This window comes from Cariama cristata, unplaced genomic scaffold, assembly GCF_000690535.1.
Source record: "Cariama cristata isolate BGI_N322 unplaced genomic scaffold, ASM69053v1 scaffold10113, whole genome shotgun sequence".
Lineage (NCBI taxonomy): Eukaryota > Metazoa > Chordata > Aves > Cariamiformes > Cariamidae > Cariama > Cariama cristata.
This window is the reverse complement of record NW_009610196.1, coordinates 18948-32797: the sequence shown is the minus strand read 5'-3', so window position 1 is coordinate 32797 and position 13850 is coordinate 18948. Positions and strand designations below refer to the sequence as shown.

Below are 13850 nucleotides of genomic sequence, written 5' to 3'. Positions count from 1 at the left end.
TCATCTCCAAAGCTCTACAGCCCAGTGATGAAGGCATGCTCCTCACAACAGAAATGTCTAACTTTGATTCCAAACTCTGAATAAAGCAGAGTGGGTTATGAATGCAGGTTTCTGGCATCTTAGACAAATGCCATATAATGAAGACAGGTACAAGGCAAGTCTTCTTCATCTGTATTGCTTGTAAGTGACAGCTAAATTCCCTTATGAATCTATCCTCTTTGCTTTCAAATTAAAATGCAAGAAAGAAAATGAGATTATTTACTTAGGCCAAACAAAAACTTTAAACTTGCCTAAAATCAAATCACTGATATCCTTTAAAATGCCAAGAAATCTGGATTTCAGAATGACCAAAACTTTTGTTTATTTTTTTAGGGGGAGGGTGTGGAAATAATATTTGCACTACCATCACTGTGAGGTTGGAACATGCTTTAAAAGCTTCTGGTAACAGGTACCACACACAGGGAAGTTGCATGTTCAGTCGCATGCATTTATACTACTTCTGGAACGAAAACATTAGCTGAAACATCAGATTTTTCCTTGCAGGTACTGTCTGCTTCTACTAGTTTAACCTATATTCACTCTCCAGTGGCATCATATATTCTGTATTTCAGCAGCTTAAAAGGCTGGAGTATGTTGCTGACAGCTGGAGCAGGCTTAGAATATCAAGCCTTTATCTAAAATTAGCCGCAGGTATTGTTTTATCATTAATGTCTTTGTAATTTGGAGACAGATTCCCAGAAACACACTTCATGCCAAGAAAAGCACAATGGGACGCTGGATTAATTTGGGTTGTTGTGTTTTTTTTTTTTCCTGCCATAACGCTAAGAGTGCGTAACATGCACAAATAGCAAAATGATGGATTAATATCCCTGTGTTGGTCTTGAATGAGCTCCTTTTGCACAACTAAACTTTAACAGTGACCTAGCCATCCAAGCGCCTACCGCAGCAGCATCACTGCGAGACAGCTCAACGATAAGAGCACTAGGCAAAGACTGAGGCTACGGGCACACAAATAAGCTCCATGAGCTTGCACTGCAGCCTTGCTCGTTGGGGAGAAATTACCTTATACTTTCGTCCTGTGAAGAGCGTGCCCTTCAACCACCAACATGCCACAAGGCTACGGAGTTTTGGTGACATGCTCATGCGTGCATGCCCTGAGGAGATTTTGGGATCAAGTTGCCCGTGTTGTGTCAGATTTCCTCTGTAAGTACTAAGTCATCTCTTCTGCCCTGTGCTTTGGATCCCCAATTGTAAAATGCTCGTGGCAACGTTCACAAGCCACTCAAACGCCACGGGCTGAAGGCTGCCAAATAGATATCTGAGCATCTAGAAAGAACTCAACTTCAGGTTTTTGACATAAGCAAAGACTGGCAACCAGTCAGAAGTGTATGGTGATGTCAGAAAGCAGAGCCTGTTCAATTATCAGGTCTTGGAAGCATTCACAGGATGGCTATAAAGGACCAAAGCCTAGCTGGCAAGAAAAAGCAGAGGAGAAATTAACTCCTTCATTAGGATCTAGAGGTAAAACAAACAAACAAACAAATAAAACAAACTCTGGAAAGCTTCTGAGAACTTTCTTTTTATATTTTAGGTATGCTGAAAGTGTGAGAACAAACTCTCAAGGGGCAGCTGGCTTGTCTTTACTGCCACATCCAATAAACAAGCAACCGAGTACAATATACTCCATCTTGTTTGTAAGTCTCGATGGGACATGAGCACTTCTCTGCAGGATGAACTAGTTTAGTAATCAACTACATCAATGAGAGTAACTCAGCACCCCATCTTCTGTCTGAATGACAGTGTGTGACTGCAACTCTGAAACCTATCGGGATTTTTTTGAGGTTCAAGAGCTACTGCCTAAGGCCACTACCCTCAAAGCTGGGTCCTATCAATGTTAATTTGCTATCATAGCTTGAGTCGCATCACTTAGACCTCCAGGATCCCAATAATTGAGTATCGGAGTGTATACAGAAGCAATGTGTCTTATCCTCTCCTCAGACTATCAGTTCTCTGTTTGCACATCAAAACACCATGAGGAGTCATAAGAGTGCCATGACAATAGCACATGATTGGATAGATTATAGAATGTAAGTATAAATATATCAAGAGAAAAGAAAAACAATTACACGCTGTTCACTAAGTTTAAACACCCTTTCCTTCATGCCTTCTTCATTTACTTGCTGTAAGTGGTAGCGTCCAGCCATACAGCAGGTGCTTTGCCTCTTGTTTCACCACCACCCCAAAACAATCCAAATATAATTAATGAAGTTCTATATCATAATCCACTTCCTTCGGAGCAAACCAAACTAACCCTCTGTGTTATTAAACCATAATATTTTTTTTCTCCTAAAATATGGAAAAATCATGTTTTCATTTGTTTTTAATATAAACATTGCCGTTTTGGTGAAACCATGACAAAACGTGTGATGCTACATTAAAGACAGCATTTATGGGCTAGATTCTATCCATGACAACTCTGACTCCTGCACAAATTTGGCATCTGGTCCTCTGGTGCCACAAAGCCCTAGAAATGGGCCATCAACTCACAGGAGTTTCCTCTGATGCAGGCAGATACAAAGACTATAAAAAAGTACTGCATTAGCTTTTAAACCCTGTGAGCTACCGTCTGTGAGAGACAGAAGAAAACATTTCAGGTGCAGACCTCTTTCCATCGCAGCAGTTCTTACAGGTTCCCCTCCTACCAGGCAAGGACTATCAGCAACCAGACAGGTTACCGTTTCAGTGAAAATCAAAGCAGTTTAAGGGCTAGTACATCTCGAGGTGCCTGCCCAGCCTTTAGAAAACCTGGAGGAAGGTTTAACGTACCTCAACTATCTGACAAGATTATTGGCTATAGCACAATACCTGATGCATCACCTCTAGCATCGTCTCTCTTCCTTTGCCTGACATTCAGATCTGCTTAGTGCTCCCCAGGGGTTTCTAGATGAGAGCCTGTAATCTTGGCAACATTAGATCCTTTTCTTTTTCCTTTGCTCACTGTGCTTCCATTACGTATTATTCTGAAGCTCAAAGATCTTTTTGTATTTACTATCAACACAAATCCAGCCCAGAAATATATCTAATGGATTAGAACTGAGAACCCGATCTGATAAATCAAAATATGCCCAGATATTTATAACAGGAAGCAACGGACACATCAACAGGAGAGTTCAGTCTGCCGGCAACCTTAAGGTAACCCTTCAGTGCCCTCAAATCGCTAAGTCATTACACCAAGCTCACATCCTGGGTTGGGTTGACCTTTATGAGATCTAATCAGGCTAAAAGGAGAGCAAATAAAAACTGCAGTGGAAAAAAAAAAAGGGTAAACTACTTCATAGGCTAACTATAGGCTGCCTAGATCTTTCATTTAAAGAATATTACCTCTCCCAGCTGCTTGTGTTGCCCCTCACTTGGAAGTTAGCTGCAAGTGTTTGTAAAAAAAGAAAAAAAAAAAGGTCTGAAATAATCAAAAGCTGGTTTTACTTGGAGCAAGTTAAGAAACGCTCGTATGAACCAGCAGAGCAGCCAAGGAGACAAACAACGTGTGGGCGTAGTGACGTCCCTCATCGATACAACAAATTCAAACATTCGGATTCCTTCTAAATTAGTTTAACTGAAAGGTCTATTGTATCAGATTTTTTTAAAAAAAGGCAGAATTGCTTAAATATGATTCTGTTCTTCACGCTAAAACCACAGATCTGTATGTCCATGCAGGTCACAGAAGTCAGGGCCTTTCTCACACAGTAAGAGCTACACATGTTCTCTGTCACCTTCTCTAATTCTTTTTCAGCTCTTCCAAGCAGTGACCCTGTCATGTACTTCATTACATTTGGCAGTCTCCAGTGTGTTAAACAAACGCAGCATGAAACACATTTAAACATGAGCAGCAGAAGGGAATTTTCTACATTTGAACAGTCCAAGGCAATACAGTCTCCTTTTCTGCTCCTGCTTTTTACAATAGCCTCACCTCATATATATCATCTCTAGAAAAAGATGTAAACTTCAGATCTCAATACATTCAGACATCAAGGTATCCAAGCCCTGCCAAGCAATTCTGGGAGCTGAGTTTGTTTCTTATTATTTACATTGCTGAAGGACTGATCAATCATTTTAACATACTATGAAATCAGGGTTTTTTTCTGTACATTGAAGCTATGCTTATATATCCCGACTGTCAGTAAGACACATATCTGGAGCACTGCCAGGCTCTTCTCCAACTTGCTTTGTCTCCCTTTCTATTTTCTGTATCATTTATTTTTAATACATACTTTATATTATCAATTTAACATATTAATGTATTAACTAACTTTAAACCTTTCATTTTCAGATAAGTGCTAAGAATTAAAAGACACTCTGGAATACCACAAATCAAGATCGATCCTTCAAAGTCATATTCAGGGCTTTTTCAAAAATTAGTCTTCACTCACACAGTCAGACCTTGCATAAAGGTGTATAGAGCAGCAAAACCAGTCTTGTCTCTCCCTCTCATTAGATATTGGTGTGATATAAGTTGCACCTCCAATCCAACAGCCCATATAGACAGGGAAGTGCCATTAAAAGGTAACCACTTCATAGAACAGAATCCCATGCCAAATCCAAGTACAAACCTGCCAGTAGCAACCCCCAGGATTTAATATTCTGCTATTGCAACACTATCTATTCTTACTCCCACTTGTCTAACTCATGAAAAATTAGAAATTGAATCAACGATTATTCCTCATATCTTTTTTGCTGGGTCTTCTCCTAGTCGATCTCCCCACACACTATATTGTACATTGTTTAGCTTGTAGCTTTATCTTTGTATTTCAACATTCAAAGTTTCTAAAAGTGTTAAATTCAGACTTCTAGGTTTTGCTCAGGAATGAGATGTGACAGCAATTTCCTTCCAGGAGAAAGGAAGATGAAATAACTTAGTCAGACAGCTTTTTGGCTCATCAAGATGAGGTTTTGTAGAAACATAGTGCTGGATCAGCAAAATCTTTGTTGAATCACCCATCAGGAAAAGTGTGCATAGGGTACATTAAAATACAATCAGTTAGTCGTAGTCTTACCTTCCTGAGTTCTGAAGTCATCTTCAGCAAATTTATTAAAGTTGCCACACAACCCACAGGTCTTATTATAGTGCTTTTCTTGAAGGAGTATCTGAATATTCCCACTGATATCAATCTTCACCACAAAGCCATGCTCATCACTGGATATTTTATAATAACCTGCCTCCTTCTCTATAAATATGCCATTGGAGGCAAAAGGTATGGAAACCCTGTGAAGAAAAACAGAAATTTCTCAGAACATGACACATAAAAATCATCTTTTTTTTAGTGCCGGAATACTTGTTCCTACAGGTACCTTTTGTCTTCCTGCATCACATCTCCATCTAAAGCGAAGCGAAGATTGAAATATTCTCCGAGATACACTGAGAAACCAATTTTCTCGCCATCTTGGTAGTCGCCTGAAGAGATGAGACATAAGTAAATATTGTTAGCTCTGGAACTCGCGGGGACAACTTGTAAGTACACATTGCAGAGTTGGAAGTGTATCATCTAACATTTTCAAGAGCCACCCCATAGTCGTTTAATGTGAAATGGACAGATAGTCCCAGGATGAGGGTTGGCATCAAGCACTGGCAGACGCACAACCTGGCACTGGCTGTGGACTCACGTTCTCCCTGCTACCATCTCAAGCCAGTGAATTCTCCATCCTACCATGCATGCTGGAGGAGTTTCCACAGATGTGCCCAACGATCTGCCTTGCTCTTTCCCCTCCTCGTTTCCTCCCAAGAACAACCCATAGCTCAGTGGTAAGAGAAGGGAGTTGAACCCATTGAACTGATGAAAGAACTGAGCCTGGATATCTTCGTTCTTGATAAGCCCTCTAACCATCTCAACCAGTCTTTAAGGGGCAGATGCCAATATTGGCTATCCAACTGGAGGGGAACTGACTCTGAATTTTTCAAAAGGAGCAGCACACAGAGATGGAGACAACTTTCTTGGGCTCTGAGAGAGAAGAGAGTGGGGGGCTTCAGACATAGTCCTTTCTTGGCTTTTGCCCGTTGTCTAGCTTTGACTTTACAGCAGCTCATTGTGCAATGCACTGCCTGTTCTGGACCTCCTGCTCTGAGGTAACCAGCTCTGCCCAGACCTAGATGCTTTGCTCAGCAATGCAGATTGCACCTCACAGCCAGGCATCCAAAACCAAAACAAACCCACACACATATACTAAGATAGGAATCAAAAATAGATTATGCCATGCTTATGTGCCCAATATAAAGTGTCCGCTCAGTTGTGTTGTGTTTTTTTTAAAAAAAAAAGATTTAATTGATCACATAAAATACTGCAATCAATTCATACTTTACATGTGCTGGTGGGTTCTTCTATATACAAAAAATTTGTACCGAGTTGTTCAAGTTGGAAGAAGAAAATTACTGAAATTGGTACCTGGTTCCTTTTCAGAGTGATGGGATCAGTTTACCTCAATTTACTTGTAGTCAGTAAAAAGTTATCCTAAACTATGACTAATACAGAATAGTTATTAGTGAATATATGAATACCTACCAAAAGAGTTTGGTATGAAAGTAATACACAGTTTTGTTTCTCATATAATCTCTTGCCTGTCCCCAAGAATAATGCTGCAGAGAATCATGCTAATTCAAAGGCCTTTTGTCCTGCAGGATGGGATTTTTCTTACAAGGGCATAAAATACAGGTAAAATTAGTTCTACAGAGTCGTGTAGTACCTATTCCTGTCCTCAGGTTTAACAGCCACATTCCCCTAGCAAATTCAAAATTTAAAAAGGTGTCACTTGCCCTCTTTAGAAGAGCCAGTAAGAAAATCTGCATTCCTTGGCAGCTTAGTTATGTGTGAGCTATATCACCAAGGGATAACAGAAGCCAAAGCGAACAGAATTTCCTCAGAAGTAATCCCACCTTAAAAAAAAAAAAAAAAAAAAAAAAAAAATCCTTTTATGCAGTGGTCCATCCTATCTGACAAAGGGCAACTGTTTGTCTTTTCTTCTCAGTGATGGAACCTGGAACCTGGCACAAGTGCAATGCCACATCCTTACAACATTTTACATTTGTTACTTCTTGGTATGTCACTCAGACTCACCTAAGAGTGTGAAGGAGCGCTTGTGACAGTCCCCAGCAAGGAGGTAACTGCAGTCCCCAGCAAAATTGTAGAAAGAACCATCAAAAGTTTTGATGTGATCATTCCCAAAAAGGCTGCAACGGGAAACTGATGATTCCTGAAGCAAAGAACCTGATGATCCTGGATATCAAAACACAACAAAACTTGCAATGTATAACAATCATTTTGTAGTTCAGGAATTTATCTGCTGGAATTTATCACCATTGATCATTGCATGTCCTGGATCTTTAGCTCTAGCTTCTAGGCAGACTGTATGCCTGGTATGACAGTCTAAGGATGAAGCACAGACTTTTTTTGTTATATACATTACCGAAATGGCTTTTTTGCTTTATTTCTACTGGCCCAAACCTTGCATGGGTAATATCGATCCTGAACCTTTAAGTAATGCCATGCGTTCATTCATTTGTGCCTGCCTGTGCAATCTCGTTAAAATTAGTAGGGCAGTAGCAAAGCCCCATGGCTTGTTCAGCCAAACATCGCTGACTTCAGGGAGTCTTTGTAACTCAACACAGTGCTTGTTGCAAGGTGAAGAGCCAAAAGGAGTAACTTTATTGATGTCTCCAGTGTGATGAGAATATTGCCTGAGCCAAGGTTGTAGGATTAGATGAGCAGAAAGAGGCGAGGGACGGGAAATTTCACAGAAGAAACAGTGAAAACATATTATAGTTCCTAGACATCTGAAAATAAACATGTTTTCTTACCTGAAACTACAGTAGCCAGCAGCAGGTTTGTTAGCAGCACTGCCAAGAGGAGCATCTGTCAAAAATCAAGAGAGAGAGATTAGAATATTCTTAGTTTGAGGTGTTTAGTCTGTTTCACAAAACCTCTCCATTTTCTATCCTTTCTTTATAAAGTCATTTTTGAGGTTCTACAACATTTCAGAAAGCCGTAATCCATGCAGACTTCCACAGTAATTCAGTTACCCACCCATGCTTCTTTAAATAGGTAATCTAGGAGAATAAATATTCTTTGTTCCCATTTTCACTTCTCATTGCAGGGAAGCGTGGGCTACCTCCACAGGAAGTGCAACGCAACATAGACACATATTCAGATTTACCCGAGTTAATACATTGCACACACAAAACCCTTCAATACACAGCATTATTTATCAGACAAGCTGACATGAAGAAGCACACCAGACTGCATCAGCCAACTTGGCTCCAGTAGAAGTCACCTCTGCCGCCCAAGATTTGCATCCTGCCCAAACACCCACAAAGGGAAAGAATATATAGGTTTTGCACCAGCCAGCAGGTCTGGCTGGCAGACCATTATAACCACATGCTTATAATCCACTGATTTCAGGGTGATAATATGCTTGAGATAAGGGGCAAGAAGTAAAGGCAGGAAATTGTGCAGAGATTAGAGACCCAGGGTGAAAACTTCCCATTCACCAAAAGTCAGTTTTAGCATTGCCTCCTGCTTCCTACAACCAAAACGTCAGCCTTTGTTCACCCATATGTCTATAAAGTCCCTCCAGTACTGCCAGGCCTTTAAAAATAATAATAGGGTATGAGTGTCATGCAGACGGTGAACTACAGATGCATTCTGTGGCACGACATTAGCAGTAAATGGATGAAAGCTGTAGGGAGCTCCATCTAATTGAGCTAATTTCAGTGATCATATAAGCAAATAGAGAGGCTTAAATATACCGTACTTTAATATATTAATGCCAGGAGACCAGGCACACCTTTCCCTAAAAGAACCCTCCGATTAAAGATTAGAATACATTTTGCAAAGGCAAATTCTGATTTCAGTTGACAGACACACACTTCTTATTGATGTCAATCATGTAAGTCCAGTTCACAGCCACATAAATAAACGCTGAGTTTGCCTTATTTACAAAGGACGTGAAAAGAAAGATCTATTATAAAACTCAGTCTAATATAATGTTGCAAATGCCAATCTGACATAAGGCTGTTACTGCTGCAAGATAGCTAAGAAGTGGCAACTGCATGGGAATGCGACTACAAAGTACTGCTAAAGAAAACAATAGGCATTATTCTCAGATTACACACTTGCTAGTGTATTTTTAGTGCATGCACTGTGTTATTGTGGCCAAATCAGATATTGCTTTTCTTTGTTAACCTTTCAGTTTTACAAAGCACGCAAAGAAAAAAGACAGGGTATAAAACCCTTCTCTTCAGCCCCCTTCCACCTCCCAGTCTGTTCTAAGCTGCAGACTTGAAGTTTCCCCCAATTAATTCTAATAATGCAGGTGCCACTAACAAATCAGAATACAATCAAATAAGATCTGCCAGTATATAACCCTCTATAATTTTATCACTGGCTTAATGAGAAATGAATGTACCTTCTCCTGTGTGAGATTCCTTTTGCACATGAACAAGAAGCTCCTCCAGTTCCCACCTGTAGCCTACACCACCATTGTTCCCGTGTGCCTTCAGAAGACAGGACTGGAATGGCTTCGGTCTGAAATTTCTTGTTTTTGTACAAGCCAGGAACTCTTGTCCATTTGAAAGGAAAGATAAAGACCAAACGTCACATCCGTCTGATTCTCAAGACAATAGATTAAACCGCTATCGTGTAAATCAGTAACCTTAATCGCCAAAAAGTTACAATGAGGGGAAATAGTTTTAAAAACTTACATGACAGATAAGTCTTTGAAATTTATTTCACATGTGTATGTGTGACAAATCTCACTGGCTGAGCCAATAGGCAGCATATTTGTTTCGAAGACTATTGTTAAAGAGGAATAGTAGGATGCTCCATACCTCAAAGACCACAGAACCATACAGTATTTTTTCCTGCAAACAACTGCTTTAAAGGAGAAAGAAGAAAAAAATTCAGAGCTAGTAATGACCTGGTTTTGTTCTGCAGGTACAAATACGTTTGAATTTTGTCACATTCTATTAGATCAACACATTCGGTCCTTGAATTTGCAAACGTTTATAGAGGTACTCTCTGAAACAACACATGGTAACAAGATAATCATGCACATACTTGTTTACAGAGGTGGGCACAAGCTTTGCGGGCATACGTACAGCCCTGAGCAAAAAAATGCAGAGCAGATGACATCTTACTTTACTTTCAATGTCCCATGCTTCATATTTTCAACAGATACTAGTAATAACAAAAGGGTTAGGAAGCAACATGTTTCTCCGTAAATCATATTTTGCCTCTAGTTCACAGAATCACATCCTTTCTTCAAAGCAAGAAAAACAATGCAGAACAATAAAAATATGCCTCCCAAGAGTCCCCAGCAGGTATGTCTGCCTTGTACACAAGCCATTCTGAGTATGATCCCTGCACACAACTCTTAGAAAACAAAAAAAGAGAAAACAACCCAACACATTGTAATATAATTTCTTCCTATAGGCAATTTCCCTTATGATTTCTACGGATGACTATGTTGATACCTGCAGAATGGCGCTGGATTACTTTTGAGACAATGTAGGTGATGAGTCTGCTTAGGTTGAGAAGTTACAAATAATAAATTGTTAGCCATACTTACTTTGTCTTGCATGAACTCTTCATGACATCTGCATGTTAAAATGCTATAGAGCTGCACTACAGCTACCGAGTGACAGAAAGAAACATAGACCAACTTGTTTCTCTCCACGTGAAAAGCCATAGAACAAGATTTGAAAACGAACACTTTCCATCAGGATTTTCTTGGCCAGATGCTCCTGCCTTTTCTCCAGCAGCAGTAAGGTTTGTCTCGCACACATTCATGGCAATGTAAGGCCCATACCTGACAGCAGTTGGGAAAATCCTGGGAAACATGTAAGAAAATGCCCTACATGGGCAGAAACTTGGTGTCCGCTACAGTCACAGCCTTTGCTGAGCTCCACAGACATCCCTGCAGTGTGGGGCAATCCTAGCAATCCCTGCCGCTGCAGTAAAGTACCAGGAAAGGACAATAACATATCCCCCTGGAAAAAAAATACAAGTCAAAGCTTTAAAAACTGTTTCTTTGGCACTTTTGCATTAGAGGATGCAACAGCAAAAGCTGGGAACCTCTAGACAGAGGAACCAGTAAGTATGGAGGCTCTGACCCTGCTGAAATCTGCAGGCCAGGGTTTAGCCCAGTCTAAACCTGACATGACTCTATAGAAGAGAAGGGCTAAAAACCTTTCATGTCAAACTGCCTTCAAGGCTGAAGTTACAGCTGAACAAGCAGAAATGGGGCAACAGCAGAGACAACAGGCAAGATGCCTCTTGTTTTCCTCTTAGTTTCACTTCTGCTTCTGGTTTTGTACGAAGACGAAGGAATAGCGTTGACTGGGAATCCTTCTCTCCTTTTGGGTCCAGCTGCCAGTTCTCAGCAGGTCCTTCATACCTCTGAGAGCCTGGGCATTAGTGACCACAGAGAGATGTTCTCAAAGCCTTTCATTACAGGAACCCCAGTATTATTCATGATATGGGGAATAAGATGTCCTATCACCATGGGCTTTTGTCTTCTCCTGAGTTTTAATCCCTTCAGTGCCTGAGCCCCAAATAAGTCACTGCATTTGGCAACGTCCTCTTGCAAATCTAAATCTAACAGGTAGCTTTGATTCACGCTTTTTTGTTTGGCACATACAGAAGACAGAGTGAGAGTCCCTTAAAAATATCCCTTAAAAGTAGAAACATTGCTGGTTTTGTTCCGTAGCAACTTCTTCCTTGTTATTACAAAAAGGGGCCAGTTCCTCAACAATACAGGATTGTTTAGTCTGTAACCATGATGGATGGCCAAGGTCTTCCTTTATTAGCTTTTGTGCCACTGCCTTCACACCCGGACAAGCTTTATCTGGAGAGAGCAAACCGCACAAAAAGTCTGAGCCCATCCAAAGGTGCGTCGGAGAGGATCAGGCTGCAGGTGGGCAGGTTACTGAACTTGGGCTGAGCCTCTGAGGTCCGCAGGTGCCCATCTGCACGATCAGAGCCTTGGTCGACTCCGAGTGATGTTTTGTGACTTGCACTTCCAACGTTTAATAGATGGTTCAGATAAGCCAGACATCATGACACCTCTTATGTGTCTGAGGGACCCTGGGGGACAAAACAAAGAAAATTAATTGAGATATAGACACCCAAAGAACAAACTTCCTTTTTCCCTCCTGGCTCTGCTTTCTCCCCCCAACAAAGGAAGTGGTAATTAAAGAGCGCATTTATTGGCTGATGTTGTACATTGTTCCAATACAAAGCTTAGTGATGCTTGGGTAGATCTGACATATAATTTTACAAATAACACAATTGAGACACAGGATAAAATACATAAAGGACTATGCACTGTTCCTGGAAAGCCCCCTGTAGCCAGTTCCTGGAACAAAATCTGAAGGAATTCTGAGAAGAATTACATTGCTTTTTATTGCTTTGTTGAAATACTAAGTCACATGCAATAAGTCCAATATTTCCCAACAGTTATGTGATAATATGTACTGAGGCATTAGACAGCATGCCATGCTTGTCATTGAGTTTGTGACACAAATAGATACGCAAAGCACCCGTATTATGAAACGTGCAATTCTGAGTGTAGGAACAGCGATAGAACATACAGGGCCCGAGCAACAAAAAACAGCCAAAATAGCTTGCTGTAGGTAAACTGGAAAACCGAAGCCTCGCAATACTGAATTCTGATTCTGCGCTTAGGAACTGGTAAATTAGATAAGGCTATGGAAGCAACACAGGATGTCACTTTAAGACTACGTGAAAGATGCAAGCATCTGCTGTAAGAGAAATTCACCTTACTTAAGGAATAAAATACCAATGAGGTTCAGTAAAAAAGAATTCTAAAGAAAATTTTGTTAAGAGGGAAATAAGTCAATCTAGGATGTCAACACATAAATCTTAATAGAGTCAGCTAATCTCAAGATTTCAGCCTGATTCTGGCCCTGCTGTAAGCATGCTGAGTTGAAGTACTCTATTTCGGACAAAGTTTGTTTCTGTAAGCATCACTTAATTTCTGCAGGCAAAGGCATTGATTGATTTTCTGAGGTCTAAAAAGTGTTCTTAGCATCTTGAGTAAACTGAAATCCCAAATGCCACATCCTGAGATGCCACAGAATAATCGAAGGATGACGTACTTTGAAACGTAGGAAATGTTGGAACAGAAAACATGTCTTGTGAATCAGCAGAAAGTTCTCAAGCAGAGATTCATGGGGAACGGAGCCACACTGCTTCATTGCTCAGATGTAGTCAAAGAAGTGAAAGAATTGCAGGAAATGGGTAAGAAGAAAAAAAAAATCATTGTGAAATCATAAATACAAAGTACATTCTAATCTTGAACACTGTGCTCTCAGCCAGTATCTCAAAAACTGTGACATTTTTAAGGATAGAAAACGAAAAGATAAAACGATGATTAGAGGTAGGAAGCAAATTCTCTGTAAGGCAAGGAAATTTCCAACCTTAGAAAATCAGAGAAGGAAAGCATGAGGAGCACCTACCATATCACAAAGGGCACAGAGAAGATAAATAAGAAATAAGTATTCATCAGTTCTCCCAGTGTAAAGGATGGGAGCAGTCAATGAAATTCTCAAGGAGCTGCCTTTAAAGCACATAACTGGAACGCCTCAGCACAGGTCACGGTGTCAAAAAGGAGTCAGACAAACTAATGAATGGCTGGTCCATCACAGGGACGGATCAAATCACAGGGATCAAATGATGAATCAGGTAGAGCTTGTGGCTTAGAAAGTCTTTACCCTGTTGAATCCTTTAATGTTACACTTCATTTCTTACAACTCTTGCCTACACAACAGCTGTTAGCCACCAGAA

General features: G+C 40.4%; 1 protein-coding gene across 1 annotated transcript in view; it reads right to left on the bottom strand.

Moving 5' to 3' along the window:
• Positions 1-9532, bottom strand: part of LOC104159794 (von Willebrand factor-like) — a gene marked incomplete at its 3' end in the record, with an annotated part of 40697 nt that extends 31165 nt beyond the window's left edge. The window contains exons 1-5 of the mRNA XM_009697794.1: positions 9451-9532; positions 7844-7898; positions 7104-7262; positions 5347-5449; positions 5052-5260 (exon numbers count right to left, since the gene is read on the bottom strand). Of these exons, the coding sequence (XP_009696096.1) occupies positions 5052-5260; positions 5347-5449; positions 7104-7262; positions 7844-7898; positions 9451-9480 (556 nt within the window). The remainder of the gene's footprint in view (positions 1-5051; positions 5261-5346; positions 5450-7103; positions 7263-7843; positions 7899-9450) is intronic.
• Positions 9533-13850: the final 4318 nt, after the last annotated feature.